The sequence below is a fragment of the Anolis carolinensis genome, unplaced genomic scaffold (assembly GCF_035594765.1).
Source record: "Anolis carolinensis isolate JA03-04 unplaced genomic scaffold, rAnoCar3.1.pri scaffold_7, whole genome shotgun sequence".
Lineage (NCBI taxonomy): Eukaryota > Metazoa > Chordata > Lepidosauria > Squamata > Dactyloidae > Anolis > Anolis carolinensis.
This window is the reverse complement of record NW_026943818.1, coordinates 24,994,914-25,018,223: the sequence shown is the minus strand read 5'-3', so window position 1 is coordinate 25,018,223 and position 23,310 is coordinate 24,994,914. Positions and strand designations below refer to the sequence as shown.

Here is a 23,310-nt window from a genome sequence, read left to right as displayed (position 1 = left end):
ATGGAAACCGCGTTGCGTCCCCAACACGGGACGCTCAAAGAACATAGAACGAACGCAAGAACACGCCTTTCGGGCCCTACCTGGATATATCTCAAGGCACTCCTTAGGACGCTGAGGTTTGAGGTTTTCTTGTCGTCGACGTTGGGGATGTTCCGCTTGAGGGTCTCAAAACATTCTTTCAAGTGGGCCCGCCTGCGGAGAGACACACCACCCCACGGTCATCCTTCCCGTCCAAGGGATCCGGAGCGACACGGATCAAAACAGAACTATTCCGCACTTAAATGGGGGTCCAACGGAATTAAATGGAGACGCAAGGAGCTCCATATCGTCCAAATACAGACAGGATGATCCCCCAAAGGTACATACCTGTTCTTTTCCAACTTATTGTGGACTTCCCTGGTGCCGACCCTAAAAGTCCAAAACAAAAACAAGAGTCAAAAGTCATGTTTCAGCAAAACTCTCGTCTTGGAAACTGGAAACGAATCAGCACTTCTCGGGGTGCGTCTGCACTGTGGAATTAACCCAGTTTGGCACCACTTGAGCTCTGGAATCCTGGGAGTCGGTTCCTTAGCACTGAGCGGTGTCAAACTACAGTAGAGTCTCGCTTATCCAATGTAAACGGGCCGGCAGAACGTTGGATAAGCAAATATGTTGGATAATAAGGAGGGATTAAGGAAAAGCCTATTAAACGTCAAATTAGGTTATGATTTTACAAATTAAGCACCCAAACATTATGTTGTACAACAAATTTGACAGAAAAAGTAGTTCAATACGCAGTAATGCTATGTAGTAATTACTGTATTTATGAATTTAGCACCAAAATATCACGATGTATTGAAAACATTGACTAAAAAAATGTGTTGGATAATCCAGAACGTTGGATAAGTGAGACTCTACTGTAGTGGCAACAATAATAGAGAAAAATAATAAATGTAATAATAATAATAATAATAATAATAATAAATGCAGTAAAATAATAAATATAATAAATAGAGTAAAATAATAAATGTATTAATAATAATGAAAATAGAGTAAAATAAATGTAACAACAATAATGATTTTACAAATTAAGCACCAAAACATTATGTTGTACAACAAATTTGACAGAAAAAGTAATTCAATACACAGTAATTCAATACACAATGCTATGTAGTAATTACTGTATTTACGAATTTAGCACCAAAATATCACAATATTGTAAGTCTAATAATAATAGAGAAAATAATAAATATACCATATATACTTGAGTATAAGCCGACCTGAATATACCGTATATACTCGAGTATAAGACGACCCAAATATAAATATTAGCTACAAAAATGCGTTGGATAATCCAGAATGTTGGCTAAGCGAGTGTTGGATGAGACTCTACTGTACATTAATTCTGCACCTTCGAGAGGTGGTATTCTGCAGAATATTTATTTACCGTATATATTTGAGTATAAGCCGACCCAAATATAAGCCGAGGCACCTAATTTTACCATAAAAAAACTGGGAAACATTGACTCCAGTATAAGCCGAGGGTGGGAAATTTCAGAAATAAAAATAGATTACATGAATTGAGGCATCCATAGGTTAAATGTTTTTGAATATTTACATAAAGCTCTAATTTAAGATAAGATTGTCCAACTCTGATCAAATCATCATTCTCATCTTCTTCAATATAAATGTGCTTATGTATCCTTTTAATAATAATAGAGTAAAATAATACATGTAATAATAATAATAATAATAATAATCAATACAGAAAAATAATACATGTAATAATATCAGAGTGAAATAAATGTATTAATAATAATAATAATAATAATAATAGAGTAAAATAAATGTAATAGTAGCAACAATAATAGAGAAAAATAATAAATGTAATAATACCAATAATAACAGAGAAAAATAATAAATGTACCATATATTCTCGAATATAAGCTGACCCAAAAATAAGCCAACCAGGACCCTCACCCGGGCTTCGAACTGCACATTTCCTTATGGGTGCCTTAAAATAACTCCTTGCAGTACCTATTCTATTCACATGACTCCCTGCAGTACCTATTTATCTACTTACATTTTGCTTTCAAACCACTAGGTGGACGGAAGTTGGGCTAAAGGCCAGGAACTCACCCTGACCCGGCCTTCGAACTGTCAACCTTTGGATTGAGAAGATTTACTGGTGGTTTAAAGCCGGGCCCAAACAATAACAATAAGTGGGGAAATCCACCAGCTGCATTGCTACTATGCTCAGAATATGGGTTTCCCTGTCCATGGCAACCAATACACAGCCTCGCACGACGTGCATGGCACGCCTTCCCGTGTTTGCGGGACGCACAATGAGCAAAGAGGAACCACCTCGCCGGGCACGGCCACTCACCCTCCGGGTCTCTTCTTCTGCTCGCTGGGCTTGGAGTCCTCCGAAGAGGCCATCTTGACCCCGAGCGGTGGGGGCGGCGGGAGCGGGGGCACGTGGTGGGGCTGCAGCGGCGAGTGCAGGGGCGGCTGGGGCTGGATGGGTTGTGGCGGGACCATGTGGTGCTGGGAAATGGCCAGCAGTGGGGCGGCGTAGTGCGGGAGCTGGCCAGGGTTCCCCGACGCCAGCGAGGGGGCTTTGATGTCCGCCGGGAGGAGCGGTCCGGCGGCCTTCTGGATCACGGGCGCCACCAGCGGGGCTTCCTTGCCGAGGCCCGGGGCGCCGAGGGGCGTGTGGCGCGGGACGGGGGGCGGAGACAAGGCGCTCTGGGCCATCGGTTGCGGCGGGCTGGTGACCACGGGGATGGGGATGACCGAGATGGGCGGAGGCGGCGGAGGCGGTGGGGCGGGCGGGGACAGGGGCACCACCGACGAGACATCGTTCTGCGGCTCCTCGTGAGCCACGGCGTGGTTGACCCTCGGCACGCTGGCCTTCGGATGCTCCTGTTCATGTTCCAGGCGGAGTTTGTCATGCTTTTCGTTTTCTTCTGGAGAGAGGAACAAGGCGGGAAGGAGCGGAAGGGGAAAGGCAGAGAAAGATACGGTGATAACTACCATGTTTCCCCGAAAATAAGACAGTGTCTTATATTAATTTTTTGCTCCCAAAGATGCACTAGGTCTTATTTTCAGGGGATGTCTTATTTTTCCATGAAGAAGAATTCACATTTATTACTGAACAAAAATTGAACATTTTATATATACTGTACAGTAGTTGCCATCACAAACCAGCATAACCAGACAAACTGTGAATCCTATCAAGACTTTCTTGTTACTACCAATATTTCCATGTACAACACTCAATGGTACGTACATTCACCAATCCTGCATGCTCTGGTGTTCTGTTCATTGGGCATGCTTCCAAACAAAACCTTTGCTAGGTCTTACTTTCGGGGGAGGCCTTATATTTAGCAATTCAGCAAAACCTCTACTAGGTCTTACTTTCTGAGGATGTCTTATTTTAGGGGAAACAGGGTATTAACAGAAAGAGAAGAACCTCTGCATGAAGACAGCAGTGGAAATTTTCACAACAGTAGGAATTACATCTGCACACCTACCCTATTTCCCCGAAAATAAGACAGTGTCTTATATTAATTTTTGCTCCCAAAGAGGCGCTAGGTCTTATTTTCAGGGGATGTCTTATTTTTCCACAAAGAAGAATTCACATTTATGGTTGAATTTTAAAAAAATGAAAATTTATTATCTACTGTACAGTAGTTGTCATCACAAACCAGCATAACCAAACTGTGAATCCTTTCAAGAATTTCTATATTATACTAGCTGTGCCCAGCCACGCATTGCTGTGGCAAAGTGGTGGTGGTATTGGTGAAAAGTTGTTGTGGAATTTTTATTTGACATTATTTGTATTTTTTTAATTAATTTTATTGTAACTTATCTTTTTTTATTATATTTTATTATTTTGTTGTATTATTTTTAGTTATTTTGTTATAGTATTTTATTGTATTAATTTTTTAGTGTTTTTAATTATTTTTATTGTATTATTTGTATTTATTTTATTTTTTATTCTTTTATTAACACTGGGCTGAGTGGGTTGCTAGGAGACCAAGTGGGCAGAGCTTAGCCTAAGTGGCAGCAATTGGATAAAAACAATTATTGCTCTCCCTCTAAGTAGGACTTTATTTTTCTTTTCTTTTTGTTGTATCAACCTAGAGGCATGGATGATGGGTTATGTTGTCAAATTTCGAGGTTGGGGGGCCTGTAGTTTTGTTGTTTTGTGGGTCGCCGTGATGCCATCACTCATTTATATATATAGATTTTATTGCTATACTGTTTTTAAATTACTGTTTTAAATTTCTGTTCGTATGTAAATTTATGTTGTTGTTGGGCTTGTCCCTGTGTAAGCTGCCCTGAGTCCCTTGTAGGAGATGGAGGTGGGATACAAGAATAAAGTTATTATAGTATTATTATTATTATTTCTTGTTACTACCTTTATTTCCATGTACAACAATCTATGGTATGTACATTTACCAATCCTGCATGCTTCCAAACGAAAACTTTGCTAGGTCTTACTTTCGGGGTAGGTCTTATATTTAGCAATTCAGCAAAACCTCTACTAGGTCTTATTTTCTGGGGATGTCTTATTTTAGGGGAAACAGGGTACCCACAAGTTTCCCACCGGAGTGGAAATTATGTATCGGATAGATGGCAGGCTATTAATCTCAGCAGACTGAAGGTTACAAGTTCACAGCAAAATTTGTTATAGAACTCCGATACGCAGATGATAACGTAGTCTGTGCACATTCAGAAAAACTACAAGTCACTCTCAGAAGCATACGAGAAGCCCGGCTTCTCACTGAACATCGAGATAACGGATATAGAATAGGAATTACAGCTCCACACCCACCACAAGTTTCCCACCGGAGTGGAAATCATGTATCAGATAGATGGCAGGCTATTAATCTCAGCAGACTGAAGGTTACAAGTTCACAGCAAAATTTGTTATAGAACTCCGATACGCAAATGATAACGTAGTCTGTGCACATTCAGAAAAACTACAAGCCACTCTCAGAAGCATACGAGAAGCCCGGCTTCTCACTGAACATCGAGATAACCAAAATGCTCTTCCAGAAGGCACCAGACATACAGGGTCCCCCGGTGGCACAGTGGTTGGGTTGCTGACCTGAAGGCGGCCAGGTTCAACTCCAACCCAGGGAGAGCGCGGATGAGCTCCCTCAATCAGCTCCAGCTCCATGCGGGGACATGAGAGAAGCCTCCCACAAGGATGGTAAAAACATCGAAACATGCGGGCAATGTCTCCTGGGCAACGTCCTTGCAGAAGGCCAATTCTCTCACACCAGAAGCAACTTGCAGTTTCTCAAGTCGCTCCTGACACGGAAAAAAAAAAACCAGAAATACAGCTTAACTTTGTAATGTTAGACAACGTTGACCAGGGGTCCACAAACTTTTTAAGCAGGGGGCCAGTTCATGTTCCCTCAGCCTGTTGGAGGGCCGGACTATAGTTTTTTTTTTTTAAACTATGAACAAATTCCTGTGCACACTGCACATATCCTATTTTGAAGTAAACAAACAAAACGGGAACAAATATAGCCTCAATGTTAATAATAATAATCATAATAATAAAAATAATAAAGAGGGTTGGAAGAGACCCCTTGGGACGTTTAGTCCAACCCCTTCTGCCTTTGTGCACCAAAAGCACAAGCAAAGCACCCCCGACAGATGGCCACACAGCCTCAATGTTGTTAATTAATAATAATAATAATAATAATAATAATAATAATAATAATAATACATCATACAGCCCTAAACACTTGGGAAGTGTTCGAGTTGTGATTTTGTGATACGAAATCCAACATCTACATCTTGTTTGCTGTGTACTGTGCCTTCCTCGGCAGAGGAGCGAGCCGCCACCATGGGGGCCGGATAAATGGCTTCAATGGGCCACATGTGGCCCCTGGGCCTTAGTTTGGGGACCCCTGACGTTGACCATTTCCACTCCCTTGGCAGCCACCTCTCCACAAAAGTCAACATTGACACTGAAATACAACGCTGCCTGAGCTCTGCGAGTACCGCAGTCTTCCGAATGAAGCAGAGAGCTCTGCGAGTACAGCAGTCTTCCGAATGAAGCAGAGAGCTCTGCGAGTACAGCAGTCTTCCGAATGAAGCAGAGAGCTCTGCGAGTGCAGCAGTCGTCCGAATGAAGCAGAGCTCTGCAAGTGCAGCAGTCTTCCGAATGAAGCAGAGAGCTCTGCGAGTGCAGCAGTCGTCCGAATGAAGCAGAGCTCTGCGAGTGCAGCAGTCGTCCGAATGAAGCAGAGAGCTCTGTGAGTGCAGCAGTCGTCCGAATGAAGCAGAGCTCTGCGAGTGCAGCAGTCGTCCGAATGAAGCAGAGAGCTCTGTGAGTGCAGCAGTCGTCCGAATGAAGCAGAGCTCTGTGAGTGCAGCAGTCGTCCGAATGAAGCAGAGAGCTCTGCGAGTGCAGCAGTCGTCCGAATGAAGCAGAGCTCTGCGAGTGCAGCAGTCGTCCGAATGAAGCAGAGAGCTCTGCGAGTGCAGCAGTCTTCCGAATGAAGCAGAGTTCTGCGAGTACAGCAGTCATCCGAATGAAGCAGAGAGCTCTGTGAGTGCAGCATTCAACTGACTAAAGCAGAAAGCGTTTGAGGATTGGGACATCCATAGGGAGACCAAGGGGCTTGTTTATAAAGCTATTGTCCTCTCAATCCTGTTCTACGCCTGTGAAACCTGGACTGTCTATAGACGTCACACTCAACTCCTGGAATGATTCCATCAGTGTTGCCTCCGAAAAGTCCTCCAAATCTCTTGGAAAGACAGCCGGATAAATGTCAGCGTGCTGGAAGACACAAAAACCAGCAGCACTCAAGTGATGCTCCTACATTATCAACTCCGCTGGACTGGCAAAAATGCCCAAATGCCCAAAGATCACTGTCTCCCAAAGCAGTTCCTATATACTCTTGTGTGACTTTATAGACGCATGTATTTACAGTTTGAGGCCACTATTAATTGCAATGGCTCGGTGCTATGTGTTCCCAGGAGTTGCGCAGAGAAGGCTAAATACCTTGTAAAGCTACAACTCCCAAGTGCACTTAAGCCTCCTGTTGTGTTCATATGAATTGGTCCTGTCAATGCTTTCAAATAGAGAAACAGGTCCAACGAGGAGCCAAACAGGTGAGCCAAGAGGCGACATACGGAGAGGGGAAAGTCCACTGTGCTGGAAAGGAGAGAGGCAGGTCCCCAACCACGTGCCTCTCCTATGTACACTTTGGAAGACAACACGACCAGGATGGGTCAACTGGACGGCAGCCAAGCAGCAAAGCAACCTCGCCGCTCCCTCGCATGCGACACCAAACACGTCACCCGCGCGAGTCAGTCCTTCACGGAAGCAGAGCCAGGGGAGGAGGAGAACACCACTTGACCTGCGACGGGATCCTGGGAGTTGTAGTTGAAGGAGGTCCAAGCACCCTTTGACAGGAAACCACAACACGTAGGATTCCAGCGCACTCAGTCATGGCAACGAAAGCATTCACCTCAACTATCCTGACAGAAACATGGGTGTTGTAGCTTTTTAAGGTCTTTTGCCTTCGCTGCCAAACTATGCCAAGCTACAACTCCCAAGAGTCCATAGCACTGCGCCATGGAAAGGTGGTCTCAAACGTTATTCATCCTTATGCCAAAAGGACAAGGGAGGAAGGCACGCAGCAGCTGAGAGCTCTCTGCAGTGCTCTCAGCGACCAGTGTCTCACCTTCCTACCAGCATAAGGATGATGCGAGCAGCCCCATCCTTATGGTAGGACGGCTTGAGGAAGGCATGTGGTGGCTGAGAGCGCTCTGCAGCGCTCTCAGCAACCGCGTGCCTTACCTTTCTCCCAGCATAAGGATGGTGCGAGCGGCACTTTCTTATGCTAGGAGGACGGCTTGAGGAAGGTGTGCACTCTCAGCCACGGCCTGTCTCGCCCTCCTCCTGGCATCATAAATAATAATAATAATAATAATAATAATAATAATCATCATCATCATCTCCTCAAAGCACAGCAGACAAAAAAAAAGTACAAGAAAGCCGCACTACAAACTAGAGCTGGCAGCTGTCACAACAAAACATTGCATGGAAAGTTCCTTGACAAAATTGAAGGAAAAGCTGACAAGGAGAAGATCTGGCTCTGGCTCACGAATGGGACCCTGAAGAAGGAGACAGAAAGCCTGATCCTTGCAGCCCAGGAGCAAGACATCAGGACAAAGGCAATAAAGGCCAAGATCGAAAAATCAGCTGATGACCCAAAATGCAGACTGTGCAAGGAAACCGATGAAACCATGGATCATATCCTCAGCTGCTGTAAGAAAATCGCACAGACAGACTACAAACAGAGGCACAACTATGTGGCCCAAATGATTCATTGGAACTTATGCCTCAAGTACCACCTCCCAGCAGCAAAGAACTGGTGGGATCACAAACCTGCAAAAGTATTGGAAAATGAGCACGCAAAGATACTGTGGGACTTCCGAATCCAGACTGACAAAGTTCTGGAACACAACACACCAGACATCACAGTTGTGGAAAAGGAAAAGGTTTGGATCATTGATGTCGCCATCCCAGGTGACAGTCACATTGACGAAAATGTGGGCCTCACGATTGAACTGCAAAGACTCTGGCAGAAACCAGTGCAGGTGGTCCCGGTGGTGATTGACACACTGGGTGCTGTGTCAAAAGATCTCAGCCAGCATTTGGAAACAATAGGCATTGACAAAATTACGATCTGCCAGCTGCAAAAGGCCACCCTACTGGGATCTGCACGCATCATCCGAAACCCCCATGACGAAGCCAACCTACTGGAGGAGTTTGAGGGGGCTGACTCACCATAGTGGGAGTTGTAGTTTACCCTACAGCCAGAACCACACCCATGATGCATCCAGAACAAACTTGCACAACATAATAAAGTACCGTTGGCCCCATTGAGGGAGGCACAACTTGACCTAGATGAAGAAGGCCTGCCCCAGGGAGTCGCCCGCTCTTCCCCCAAAAAATATTCTTCCCACTTCCTGTGAGATAAGCACGCCCAAAGAGGAAGGAAGGCATCACCGGGTGGCATTCGGTAGCTGGTTCGACAAGACCTGGGCAACCCGTGGCCACTCACAAACACCAACACCCACACAGAGGACACGTTTCGGACAATTCAGAAGTGGCACCAAACCGTGGCTCTACCCACTCCGCCTGGGTGGAGATCCATTGTCTTCATTTGGGTTTGGCATGGATTATTCAATCCGTTTCTCAACCCGCTCCGAAATATCCTTCCCACTTTTAATAGTGTTGAGACGATTGGTTTTGTTAGCCTCACCATTCTAGATGATCTCATAAGACCATAGGTAAGCAAAGAGACCTCCAGAGACCATCTAGATGGTTTCATAAGACCATAGGTAAGGAAAGGGACCCTCAAAGGCCATCTAGATGATCTCATAAGGTCATCATAAGACCATAGATAAGGAAAGGGACCCTCAAAGGCCATCTAAATGGTTTCATAAGACCATAGGTAAGGAAAGGGACCCTCAAAGGCCATCTAGATGTTTTCATAAGACCATAGGTAAGGAAAGGGACCCTCAAAGGCCATCTAGATGATCTCATAAGGTCATCATAAGACCATAGATAAGGAAAGGGACCTTCAAAGACCATCTAGATGGTCTCATAGGACCATAGGTGTGGAAAGTGACCTCCAAAAGCCATCTAGATGATCTCATAATGCCGTAGTTAGCAAAGAGACCTCCAGAGACCATCTAGATGGTTTCATAAGACCATAGGTAAAGAAAGGGACCCGCAAAGGCCATCTAGATGGTTTCATAAGACCATAGATAAGGAAAGGGACGCTCAAAGGCCATCTAGATGATCTCATAAGGTCATCAGAAGACCATAGATAAGGAAAGGGACCCTCAAAGGCCATCTAGATGTTTTCATAAGACCATAGGTAAGGAAAGGGACCCTCAAAGGCCATCTAGATGATCTCATAAGGGCATCATAAGACCACAGATAAGGAAAGGGACCCTCAAAGACCATCTAGATGGTTTCATAAGACCATAGGTAAGGAAGGGGACCCTCAAAGACCATCTAGATGATTTCATAAGACCACAGGTAAGGAAGAGGACCCTCAAAGACCATCTAGATGGTTTCATAAGACCATAGGTAAGGAAAGGGGCCACCAAAGGACATCTAGATGGTTTCATAAAACCAAAGGTAAGGAAAGGTACCCTCAAAGGCCATATAGATGATCTCATTAGGCCACCAGAAGACCATAGGTAAGGGACGGGACTCTCAAAGGCTATCTAGATGGTTTCATAAGACCATAGGTAAGGAATGGGACCCTCAAAGGCCATCTAAACGGTCTCATAGGACCATAGGTATGGAAAGTGACCTCCAAAAGCCATCTAGACAATCTCATAAGGCCATAAGTAAGCAAAGAGACCTCCAAAGACCAGGTAGACTTAGGTCAACCCTAAGTCTAAAGTTTAGGATAGGGGCCAGGTAAATGACCTTGGAGGGCCACATCCGGCCCACAGGCCGGACCTCTGCTCGGCTCACGGGGCCTCCGAGATCATTTCCTCAGCCCTCACCCTAAACTTTAGACTTAGGGTCGACTTCAGAAAGGACTTGAAGGCACACAACAACAATAATAATTCTAATTGACTTGACTCTCTCATCAGCCAAAAGGAGGCCCATACTTCCCATTGAAGGAAGGAACGAGCTACAACAACACCACCACCAACAACAATAATAACAACAGCACAGTCCTAAACACTTGGGAAGTGTTCGACTTGTGATACGAAATCCAGCATATATATCTTCTTTGCTGTGTCATACTATGTCTTTGTGTCAATAATAATAAATACAAAATCCAGCATATAGATGTTCATTGCTGTGTCATAATAATAATAATAATAAATACGAAATCCAGCATATAGATCTTGTCTGCTGTGTCATACTATGTGTCAATAATAATAATAATAATAATAATACGAAATCCAGCATATAGATCTTGTCTTTTGTGTCATATTATGTGTCAATAATAATAATAATAATAAATACAAAATCCAGCATATAGATCTGGGTTGCTGTGTCATACTATGTCTTTGTGTCAATAATAATAATAATAATAATAATAATAATAATAATAATAATAATAATAATAATAACTTTATTTTGTATCCCACCCCATCTCCCCGAAGGGACAGCACAAAATACAATATCAAAATGCATTTAAAACATGTAAACATATAAAACAAGGCCTACAAAATACAATAAAAACGTACTCAACCAACCAATAACCAAGGCGCAGTGAGCCTGCGTAATGTTGTCGTGTTGACATGGCGAGGCAAGCAAACGGTCCAAACAACCACCAAGCAAAGCCAGGGATATATGCTAGGAGAAACCAGTAACACTTACTATGTGTAGCTGTTTAGCATTGCAGCTTCAAGGCCTGGCTGTTTCCTGCCGGGGAGATCCTTTGATGGGAGGTGTTAGCTGGCCCTGATTGTTTCCTGTCTGGGATTCCCTTGTCTTCTGAGCGTCGTTCTGTATTTAACTGTCATGATTTTAGGATGCCCCCCACCCAGGCAGGAGGCAGCCAGGCTTTGAAGCTGCAAGGCTATTCAGTGCTGGACAACTGCAACATTGGAGGGAATCCAACAAATTATTCACCCGGGCAGGAAGCAGCCAGGTTTTGAAGCTGCAAGGCCATTCGATGCTATTCACGGTGGCCAATTGCAACACTGGGGGGGGAATACAACAAAGGATTCCCCCAGGTAGGAAGCAGCCAGGCTTTGAAGCTATAAGGCTATTTAATTCTCACTAAGGTGTCCAATTGCAACATTTATTTATTCTTATTTATCAGCGACATTCATATCCCGCCCTTCTCACCCTGAAGGTTTACAAGTTATATGTACATACAACATATTATATTATGAGCATAGCACAATATTAGCATTTGATATTACTATATTGTACTATAACACTATATGGTAATAATATTAGTAATATTACATGTAATATAAATATACCATCATAATAGTGTGTTATTATTATTATGCAGTAGAGTCTCACTTATCCAACATAAACGGGCCGGCAGAATGTTGGATAAGTGAATATGTTGGATAATAAGGAGAGATTAAGAAAAAGCCTATTAAACATCAAAATAGGTTATGATTTTACAAATTAACCACCAAAACATCATGTTATACAACTTTGACAGAAAAAGTAGTTCATTACACATTAATGCTATGTAGTAATTACTGTATTTACAAATTTAGCACCAAAATATCATGATATATTGAAAACATTTACAAAAATGTGTTGGATAATCCAGAACGCTGGATAAGTGAGACTCTACTGTATTGCATTATCAGTATAGCATAATATGATTATTATATCCGTGGATATAATATCCGTGGTGGAATGGTGTCATTGGGGGGGGGGGTGAATCCCACAAAGGATTCCCTCGGGAAGCAAGCAGCCAGGCTTTGAAGCTGCAAGGCCATTCAATGCTCATCAAACTTACAAATTGCAACATGGGGGGATACATCAAAGGATTTCCCCTGGCAGGAAGCAGCCAGGCTTTGAAGCTACAAGGCCATTCAATGCTAATCACGGTGGCCAATTGCAACACTGGGGGGGGATCCATGAAAGGGGTCCCCTGGGCAGGAAGAAGCCAGGCTTTGAAGCTGCAAGGCCATTCAATGCTCATCAAGGTGGATAAATAGTAAATAATTATTATTAAGATCACAATAATATATGGTATAGTATGGATGATAGACTAACTCTCAAGAAACTATATTTTTCCGGCAGCTAACCATCCCTATAAATATATGTGATGATTAACTGTCTTTTGTATTTTTTTTATTTTTTTTAGTATTCGGCTGCATCAGGCCAGCAGCGCCAGGTCGCGCGTGCGCATGCGCCATCGTGGCAAGAATGAAACCGCACAGCCGAGCCAGCCGCCGAGGGGAGGGCGGGTCCCCAGCGCACGTGGTCGGGGGCGTGGCCTCGACACGTCAGCTTCACCCCGCCAGCCAATAGGGGCGCGTTTGGAAGCAAACACGCAACGTTCCAAACCTGGGGGTGGCGGAGAGGGAAGGAAGGGGGGGGGGGGGTCATTGGAACGTTCGCAACGCCAACATTCTATTGTCTTTTTTTTCTTGCCTTGCAGCTTCAAAGCCTGGCTGCTTCCTGCGGGGGGGGGGGGGGGAATCCTTTGTTGGGAGGGGTTAGCTGGCCCAATGGAGACTCCACCACACATTAATGATATTAAATCATCATCATCATCATCCAGAATAATGTATTATTATTAATAATATTATAGTGGGTTCCGGAAGCATTCTCTCCTGATGTTTCGCCCACATCTATGGCAGGCATCCTCAGAGGTTATGAGGTCTGTTGGGGTTTTTATATAACTGAATATTGGCCAGCTTGATTAACATTGAATGGCCTTGCAGCTTCAAGGCCTGGTTGCTTCCTCCCCACAGACCTTACAGCCTCTAAGGATGCTTGCCATAGATGTGGGTGAAACATCAGGAGAGAATGCTTCTGGGGCATGGCTAGACAGCACGGAAAATTCACAGCGACCCACTATATAATAATAATTAATAATAATAATAATAAATGTATTAATAATAATACATGAAAGCCTTTGACAACACATTATTATTACTGACACAACGACGTTGTATGACACAGCAAAAAAGATAGATATGCTGGATTTCATATTACAAACTCACAAGTCGAACACTTCTCAAGCGTTTAGGACTGTGTGATCTATTATTATTATTATTATTATTCTGACAGCAAATTCAAAAAGATAACCAGGAATGGCAATGCAAAAGAAACCTCAAAATATTCATATTAAATAATCGTCCTTCACAAACATTCAGAATTATTATTAATAATATATTATTAATATCCCTTCCTATTATGCATATTATGCTTATGATTATACTGACAGCAAATCCAAATGAAGGTGGAGGGAAGGGGTGCAATGCAAAGAACCATTCTATTCAATATATAATATTAGTATTACATATTCAATATATATTCAAAATACCAATATATTCATATTAATCATGTTATTAATTAGATAATAATAATAATAATAATAATAATAATCAATCAGAAAGATATTTGCAAATCTTGCACTCCGAATGATGATGTCATGGGACTCCCCCAAACCTCCCCCAAGAAAGAAAGAAAAATCAAGGTTAACCCCACACAGACATATATATATATATATATATATATATATATATATATATATATATATAATAATGAGGATGATGTGCTGTTGAAGGTTTTCATGCCCGGAATCACTGGGTCACTGTGAGTTTTCCGCGCTCGATGGCCATGTTCCCGAAGCATTCTCTCCTGACGTATTGCCTGCATCTATCAGGGCCAGCTAGCCCCTGCCAACAAAGGATTCTCTCCGGCAGGAAACAGCCAGGCTTTGAAACTGTAGCCCATGGCAACATTCATACTCGCCTCCAACAGACAAAAGTTCTTTCTCCCACCCTGGACATAATTCCACAGATGTATAAACCCTATTCTCCTGGTGTCTAACAGACCTCACAACTTCTGAGGATGCCTGCTATAGATGCAGGCAAAACATCAGGAGAGAATGCTTCTGGAACAAGGCCATACAGCCCGGGAAACTCACAGCAACCCAATAATAATAATAATAATAATAATAATAAATTCCTTCATTGCCAAGCACCCAAAGACATTATTATTATTATTATTATTATTATTATTATTATTATTATTATTATTGTTGTTGTTGATATAGAAGGGAATGATAATATTACTAATATTATAATAATAATAATATAAATAATATTACGAATGCAAATATTTCTAATATTATATTATAATAATTTGAATAATATTATGAATGCTAATATTATTAATATTATTAATATTAGCATTCCTAATAATACTATTTGTAATTATTACTTTGCTACCAAGAATCAAAAGGAATATCTATTATTACTATTCTGACAGCAAATCCAAATAGGGATGTCAATGCAAGAGATTCATGTTACTCATACTAAATATTCTATTAATATTATATTAATATTAATATATTATGATTAATATCCCTATACTGTCTATTATGCTTATTACTCAAATTAAGGTGGAGAGGAGGGGGCAATGCAAAAAAACTGCCAATATATCCATACTAGTTTTCTATTAATTAATATTAATAATATTAAGATATTATTATTAATATCCCTTTACTGCCTATTATGCTTATTACTCAAATTAAGGTGGAGAAGAGGGAGCAATGCAAAGAAACTGCCAATGTATACATACTAGTTTTATATGAATTATATTCAATTACAATTATATTACTTATATTATATTAATAATATGAATATATTATTATTAATATCCCTTCACTGCCTATTATGATTATTACTCCAATAAAGATGGAGAGGAGGGGGGCAATGCAAAGGAACTGCCAATATATACATACTAGTTTTATATTAATTATATTATTATATAATTATATTATATTAATTAATATTAATAATATGATTATATTATTATTAATATCCCTTCACTGCCTATTATGATTATTACTGAAGTTAAGGTGGAGAGGAGGGGGCAATACAAAGGAACTGCCAATATTTACTATTTATTTAATAGTCTTGCAGCTTCACAGCCTGGCTGCTTCCTGCCTGGGGGAAATCCTTGGTTGGGATTCTGAAGCTGCATGGCTATTCAGTGCTACTCAAGGGCAACATTCACCGACAAGATATATATAAAACCCAACGGACCTCACCACCTGTGAGGATGCCTGCCAAAGAAGCAGGCGAAACGTCAGGAGAGAGTGCTGCCTCCAAACCCTGCACTGGGAAAGATGACGTCATGGGACTCCCCCCCCCACCCTTGGGAAAAGACCAAGGCCCACCCCGCCCAGAGTTCTGTGCAACCCCCTTTCCCGCATTTGATGCGGATTGATTCCGGATTGAGCTCCCACTCACCACGTGCTTTCTGTTGTTGCTGCGCTTGCCATTCCAGGAACCGGGCCGCCTCGAGCAAGGTCTCAATGCTCATTTCTCGGGGCGGGCCAGGCGATTGCCCCCACCCGCGGAGCCTCCTGACGAGAAAAGGGCTTTGTAACAAGATGGCGATGTGTAACAGAAACACAACAAGGGAGAGAGAGCCACGGACACGGCCCTCTGCTACTATGCACGCGGAGGGAGGCAAGACCCGGCCTGGATGTCTCCCCAGCTGGACCGGAGCGGCGCCATTCCTTGATGCTGAGGGGGAGACAAGCACAAACCCGCCTCCAAAACGCTTCCCTTTGTCACATATCACGTCGCCTTGCTGTTCCCTACCGCCTGGCTTCCTTCCCGTCGCTTTTGTTCAAATTGCCCAATCCGGGACGTTCTCAATCCGGGTTTTGCGAGCGATCCTCCCCCCCGCACTGCGTCCGCGTGCTGCTCAATGACGTCACCCGCCCCCCGGCCAATGGGAGGGCAGAACAACAAGGCATGGAGCGGCTCCACATGGGCACTCGGCGGCTCCTTTAAAGGGACAGGACGCCAAACTCCCTGGTTCTCTCCCACTCGCAATACAATACATCGCTGCTTAGTTCCTCCCCGTTGCTGATTTGAGAAAGTGAGACCTCATTTGCATGAAGGCGTCAAGCCCCGCCCACTTTCCGTCCGGAATCTCAAGCCCCGCCCACTTTCTATCCGGCATCATTTGCATGAAACCCCTCAAGCCCCGCCTTCTTTACCACAGCCAGCGAATTCTTCCCATCCGGCCTCATTTGCATGAAGCCCCTCAAACCCCGCCCTCTTTCCATCCGGCCTCATTTGCATGAAGCCCTTCAAGCCCCGCCTTCTTTACCACAGCCAGCGAATTCTTCCTATCCGACCTCATTTGCATGAAGCCCCCCAAGCCCCGCCCTCTTTCCATCCGGCCTCATTTGCATGAAGCCCCTCAAGCCCCGCCTTCTTTACCACAGCCAGCGAATTCTTCCTATCCGGCCTCATTTGCATGAAGCGCCTCAAAGCCCCGCCCTTTCCCTCATAGCGGCGGTCTTGTGCCCCGCCCACTCGATTCGCGCTGGGCGTGGCTTAGCGCGCGCGGGAGGGGGGGGGAGCCATCTGGGACAATCTGTCTAGTCATGGCCGGGTGGGAAGTCGCTCTTAAAGGGGCCGCGCCCTATTTCCCTTTCTTAAAGGGGCCGCGCCCTATTTCCTAAAGGAGAGAGGGAGGGAGGAGTAAACAAGCACGTGAATCCGGAATGCGTGATAAGGAGAAAGGAGGGGGGGGGGAGGAAGGAATGTGGGCAGCCAAACAGGAAAGGCGGTTTATTGTGAGTGTGGGTTGCCTCCTGTGGAGTCACATGAGATCACAATCCAACACAGACCAGATCCGGATTGCCTTTGCAGGAAAAAAAAAAGCAATTTCGAATCAGGATTGCTGAAAATTTGGGTCTCCTGGAAAGAAAACTAGTAATCATGTTTGTTGTCACAACAACAACAATTGCATTAATAGAAATAATCCCAGACAGGAAGCTCAAAGGTCACTCAATGCTAATCAAGGTGATCAATTGCACACTTAAGAAATGTAAACGGCTCTATATTACGCTTTGTCTCCCTCCGGTGGACAGAAAGAGAACTGCAATGGGCATTGCGCTCGCTTTAATACACTCCTTTATATTAAGCTTTGTCTCCCTCCTGTGGCCATGTTCCAGAGGCATTCTCTCCTGACGTTTCGCCCACATCTATTGCGGCAGGCATGCTCAGAGGTTGTGAGGTCTGCTGGAAACGTGGCAAGTGGGGTTTATAAATCTATGGAAAGTCCATCGTGGGAGAAAGAACTCTTCTCTGTTTGAGGCAGGTGTGAATGTTGCCATTGGCCACCTTGATTAGCGCTGAATGGCCTTGCAGCTTGCAGCCTGGCTGCTTCCTGCCTGAAATAAATCATTTCAACCATAACTCCAATGACGATGATAATAATAATAGGGATAATATGGCAACACTTTCACTGTCAATGGCTCAATGCTATCGAACCGGCGAGTTGTAGTTTGGCGAGGCACCAAAGACAATTGTGAAACTACAACTCCCAAAGTGTGGTCAAAGCTGCATCAATTGTACAGTGTAGGGCCCTTCTACATATCCATATAACCCAGAATATCAAGGTAGAAAATCCCAGAATATTTGCTTTGAACTGGGTTATCTGAGTCCATATATTCCAGTTCAAAGCACATTATTATTATTATTATTATTAATAATAATAATTAATGCATTACACAGTCCTAGACACTTGGGAAGTGTTTGACTTGCGATTTTGTGATACGAAATCCAGCATATATATCTCGTTTGCTGTGTCATTCTATGTCTTTGTGTCAATAATAATAATAATAATAATAATAATAATAATAATAATAATAATAATAATAATATTGTCAGCCTCCTTGTGTCCCTATGGAAAGATGGGCTAGAAATAATAATAATAATAATAATAATAATAATAATAATAATAATAATAATAATACATCACACAGTCCTAAACACTTAGAAAGTGTTCAACTTGTGATTTTGTAATACAAAATCCAGCCTATATATATATATATATATATATATATATATATATATATATATATATATATATATATATAACATTTGCTGTGTCATACTATGCCTTTGTGTCAATAATAATAATAATAATAATAATAATAATAATAATGTCAGCCTCCTTATGGGGAGAAAGATGGACTAGAAATAAAGTTAGTAATTATAATAGTAATAATAATAATACATCGCACAGTCCTAAACACTTGGGAAAACACATCTCGTTTGCTGTGTCTTTGTGTCAATAATAATAATAATGATAATGATAATAATAATGTTCAGCTTGTGTCTTTGTGATACTAAATCCATCATATACATCTCGGTGTTGTGTCATACTATGTCTTTGTGTCAATAATAATAATAATAATAATAATAATAATAATAATAATAATAATAATAATGTCAGCCTCCTTGTGTCCCTATGAGAAAGATGTGCTAGAAATAAAGTTAATAATAATAATAATAATAATAATAATAATAAATCACACAGTCCTAAACACTTGGGAAGACACACCTCGTTTGCTGTGTCTTTGTGTCAATAATAATAATAATAATAATAATAATAATAATAATAATAATAATAATAATAATCAGAAACTCCTCAAAACACAGCAGACAAAGAATCAGTACAAGAAAACCACACTACAAACTAGAGATGACAGCTGGCACAACACAACACTGCATGGAAAGTTCCTTGACAAAATTGAAGGAAAAGCTGATAAGGAGAAGACCTGGCTATGGCTCACCAATGGGACACTGAAGAAGGAAGGAGACAAGAAGCCCTGATCCTTGCAGCCCAGGAACAAGCCATCAAAACTAATGCAATTAAGGCCAAGATTGAAAAATCAGCTGATGACCCAAAATGCAGACTGTGCAAGGAAAGCGACAAAACCATGGATCATCTCCTCAGCTGCTGTAAGAAAATCGCACAGACATTCTACAAACAGAGGCACAACTATGTGGCCCAATGATTCATTGGAACTTATGCCTCAAGTACCACCTCCCAGCAGCAAAGAACTGGTGGGATCACAAACCTGCAAAAGTATTGGAAAATTTATTTATTTATTTTTCAAACTTATATGCTGCCACTCCCCTAGGGCTCGGAGCTCGCAAAGATACTGTGGGACTTCCGAATCCAGACTGACAAAGTTCTGGAACACAACACACCAGACATCACAGTTGTGGAAAGGAAAAAGGTTTGGATCATTGATGTTGCCATCCCAGGTGACAGTCGCATTGACGAAAAACAACAGGAAAAACTCAGCCGCTATCAGGACCTCAAGATTGAACTTCAAAGACTCTGGCAGAAACCAGTGCAGGTGGTCCCGGTGGTGATGGGCACACTGGATGCCGTGCCAAAAGATCTCAGCCGGCATTTGGAAACAATAGACATTGACAAAATTACGATCTGCCAACAGCAAAAGGCCACCCAACTGGGATCTGCGCGCATCATCTGAAAATACATCACACAGTCCTAGACTCTTGGGAAGTGTTCGACTTGTGATTTTATTATACGAAATCCAGCATATCTATCTTGTTTGCTGTGTCATACAATAAATAATAATAATTTTATTTATATACCGCCCTATCCCCTCAAGGGACTACTCAATGTGATTTTATTCAGCTCTGCGGAAGGGTTCAGTCCTGATCATAGCTTGGAATGGAAACCAAAGGGACCCCCGCCTCCTCCGCCCTACGTCTCCCAGCTGCAGGGAACTGTCAATGGGAACACTGGCGTGCCTTGAACGCAGCCCCACAAGGGCTTCTTTGTTTTGCCTTCTTGGTCCCCTTTGAGGACTGCATCTCCCCCAATCCCCACCCCGGGCCCAGGCGATAAAGGGCTCATAAAGGGCCACTTTCTTCTCCGGGAAAAAAAAGAAAACGAAAGAAGGCTGCTCCAAGTTTTGGCTGAAGACGAAAGAGACTTTTGCGGAAATGCCGAAATTGAAATTCATCCCTCGTATCCTTTCATAGCCCCATCTCCCCTCCATCTTCTACACTAGAGCATCAATGCAGTTTGACACTACTTGAACTTCCCTGGCCCAAAGCAATGTCAATAGAACAATAGAACAATATATAATACTCATATATTATATAATAATATTATATATATATATATATATATATATATATATATATATATATATAGGTAATGAAATTTTGGCCTAGGACAAAACAACAAAACTACACATCCCAGAAACACTAAACTTGGCAGCACAACCCCTCATCCATGCCTTTACGTTCATACAACAAAAGGAAAAGAAAAATAAAGTCCTAATTAGAGGGAGAGGAATAATTGGTTTTATCCAACTGCTGCCAGTTAGAAGGCTAAGCTCCACCCACTTGGTCTCCCAGCAACCCACTCAGCCCAGGGGACAGGCAGAGTTAGGCCTCACTTAGGCCTCTTCCACACTGCCTATAAAATACAGATTATCTGATTTTAACTGGATTATATGGCAGTGTAGACTCAAGGCCCTTCCACACAGCTATATAACCCATTTTTTACCCTTTACCTTAACTACCACCAATTTCTCAATACAGCAGTCTCACTTATCCAACATAAATGGGCCAGCAGAATGTTGGATAAGTGAATATGTTGGATAATAAGGAGGGATTAAGGAAAAGCCTATTAAACATCAAATTAGGTTATGATTTTACAAATTAAGCAGCAAAACATCATGTTATACAACAAATTTGACAGAAAAAGTAGTTCAATATGCAGTAATGCTATGTAGTAATTACTGTATTTACGAATTTAGCACCCAAATATCACGATGTATTGAAAACATTGACTACAAAAATGCGTTGGGTAATCCAGAACGTTGGATAAGTGAGACTCTACTGTACTTTATTTCCCATACCACCAGACTTCGCCACAGCAACGCGTGGCCGGGCACAGCTCGTCTATATATACAAAAGGGTAATGAAATTTCGGCCTAGAACAAAACAACAAAACTACACATCCCAGAAACACTAAACTTGGCAGCCCTCATCCATGCCTCTACGTTCATACAACAAAAAGCTCTAGCTACTCCAGAAAACGGCCAGGCTTTGAGACTGCAAGGCTATTCACTGCTATTCCATAAGGATTCCCATAAGCCACAGCAATGCATGGCTGGGCAAAGCTAGTATATTATATAATATATATAGATTGCTTCCAGAGATACTTGCACGAACATCTCAGCAAGCAAGAGTCCAAAAGTGGCAGGTTAAAACATGGAACCTTAATCAGTGGCTGATACTATAATAATATTTAATTTCGTATTATACTATACGAATAATATAGCATATTGTATATACATATAATATTGATAATATTATAATGTAATACAATATATTAATAATAATACACTATTATAATTGTATATCATATATTACATGTAATATTACTAATATTAAAGTATAGTGGTATAGTACAATATAATGTTTACATGGTGCTATGCTAATAGTGCAATATATTGTCTGTACATATAACTGTTAAGCCGCCCTGAGAAGGCGCGGAATATAAATGTCGCAAATAAATAAATATAGTAATAAATTGGAGCCCCCGGTGGTGCAGTGTGTTAGAGCGCTGAGGTGCCGAACTCGCAGGTTCGAATCTGGGGAGTGGAGTGAGTGCCCGCTGTTAGCTCCAGCTCCTGCCAACCTAGCAGTTTGAAAACAAGCAAATGTGAGTAGATCAATAGGTACCGCTCTGGCGGGAAGGTTAATATTGGTGCTCCATACAGTCATGCCTATGGCCACATGACCTTGGAGGTGTCTATGGACAACGCCGGCTCTTCGACTTAGAAATGGAGATGAGCACCAACCCCCAGTCACGTGACTACCAGCAACATATATGATCTCTATTATCTATCTACTATCTCGATGTCATCTCTATTTATTGTATCATGCTGCTGTCTCTACCCATCTGCCATATACTACTTCTAATAATAATAATAATAATAATAATAATAATAATAATAATAATAATAATAATAATAATATCCATCCATCCATCCAACTGGACATGTCAATATCCTTGACCAAAGCAGAAGAGCATGACTTACACAGATCCAGACACTAGATTCCTTTGGATGCAGCCTAGAAAATCGCATTGGCTTTTTTCGCTGCCGCATCACACTGTTGGCTCACGTTCCGTTTGTGATCTACAAAGACTCCTGGATCCCCCTCATATATTGACATATATTTTCAAGTGTTTTCAAGGTTTACTGAGACGAGAAGCCGACTGGGCATATGGCACGCTTCCCTTTAGTGCCAGACAAAACAAACTCAGCAACGGTGGCATTAGTTAGCGGAGCCTTTGCAGACCAGAAAAATTAAAGTTACCATAGAAACAATGCAACCTTTCCAACCACCGAGGTTTGGGAGGAGAATATAGGCCAATATTTCTGCTTAGCTGGCTTCTGAGCGCGGCGTTTGCTTCCCCCGATCCCGATTCCACGAGGAAGTGGAATTAGAAGCGGAAATGTCCCTGCCCTCCTCCTGTTTCAACACAAATCCAGCCTCCGGGAAACCATCTCTTTGTACACACGTCAACTGGGCCGGTGCTAAGGAACAGTTGCTGCGTTATTACAAATTGGAAAGCTATGCTTTCTCTCCCCCCCATAGTAGGTTAGCTACATCTAGTCCAGTGATTCCCAAAGTGGGCATTACTGCCCCCTGGTGGGCACTGCAGCGATCCAGGGGGCGGTGATGACACCTATTAGGACACAGGGGTGGAGCTAGAGCAGTGGGTGT

At 42.4% G+C, this 23,310-nt stretch overlaps 1 protein-coding gene across 4 annotated transcripts in view; it reads right to left on the bottom strand.

The window, feature by feature from the left end:
* Positions 1–16,776, bottom strand: part of mnt (MAX network transcriptional repressor) — a 36,194-nt gene extending 19,418 nt beyond the window's left edge. For 3 of the 4 annotated variants that reach the window (XR_010000172.1, XR_010000173.1, XM_062959829.1), the window contains exons 1-4: positions 15,964–16,769; positions 2,366–2,948; positions 367–408; positions 81–192 (exon numbers count right to left, since the gene is read on the bottom strand). Coding sequence is in view for 2 of the 4 variants with exons in the window: in XM_062959829.1 (XP_062815899.1) it covers positions 81–192; positions 367–408; positions 2,366–2,948; positions 15,964–16,036 (810 nt within the window). In the remaining 2 variants the exon portion in view is untranslated. Of the gene's footprint in view, positions 1–80; positions 193–366; positions 409–2,365; positions 2,949–15,963 lie in introns of all 4 variants that reach the window. The other variant, XM_062959830.1, reaches the window with a different exon arrangement.
* Positions 16,777–23,310: the final 6,534 nt, after the last annotated feature.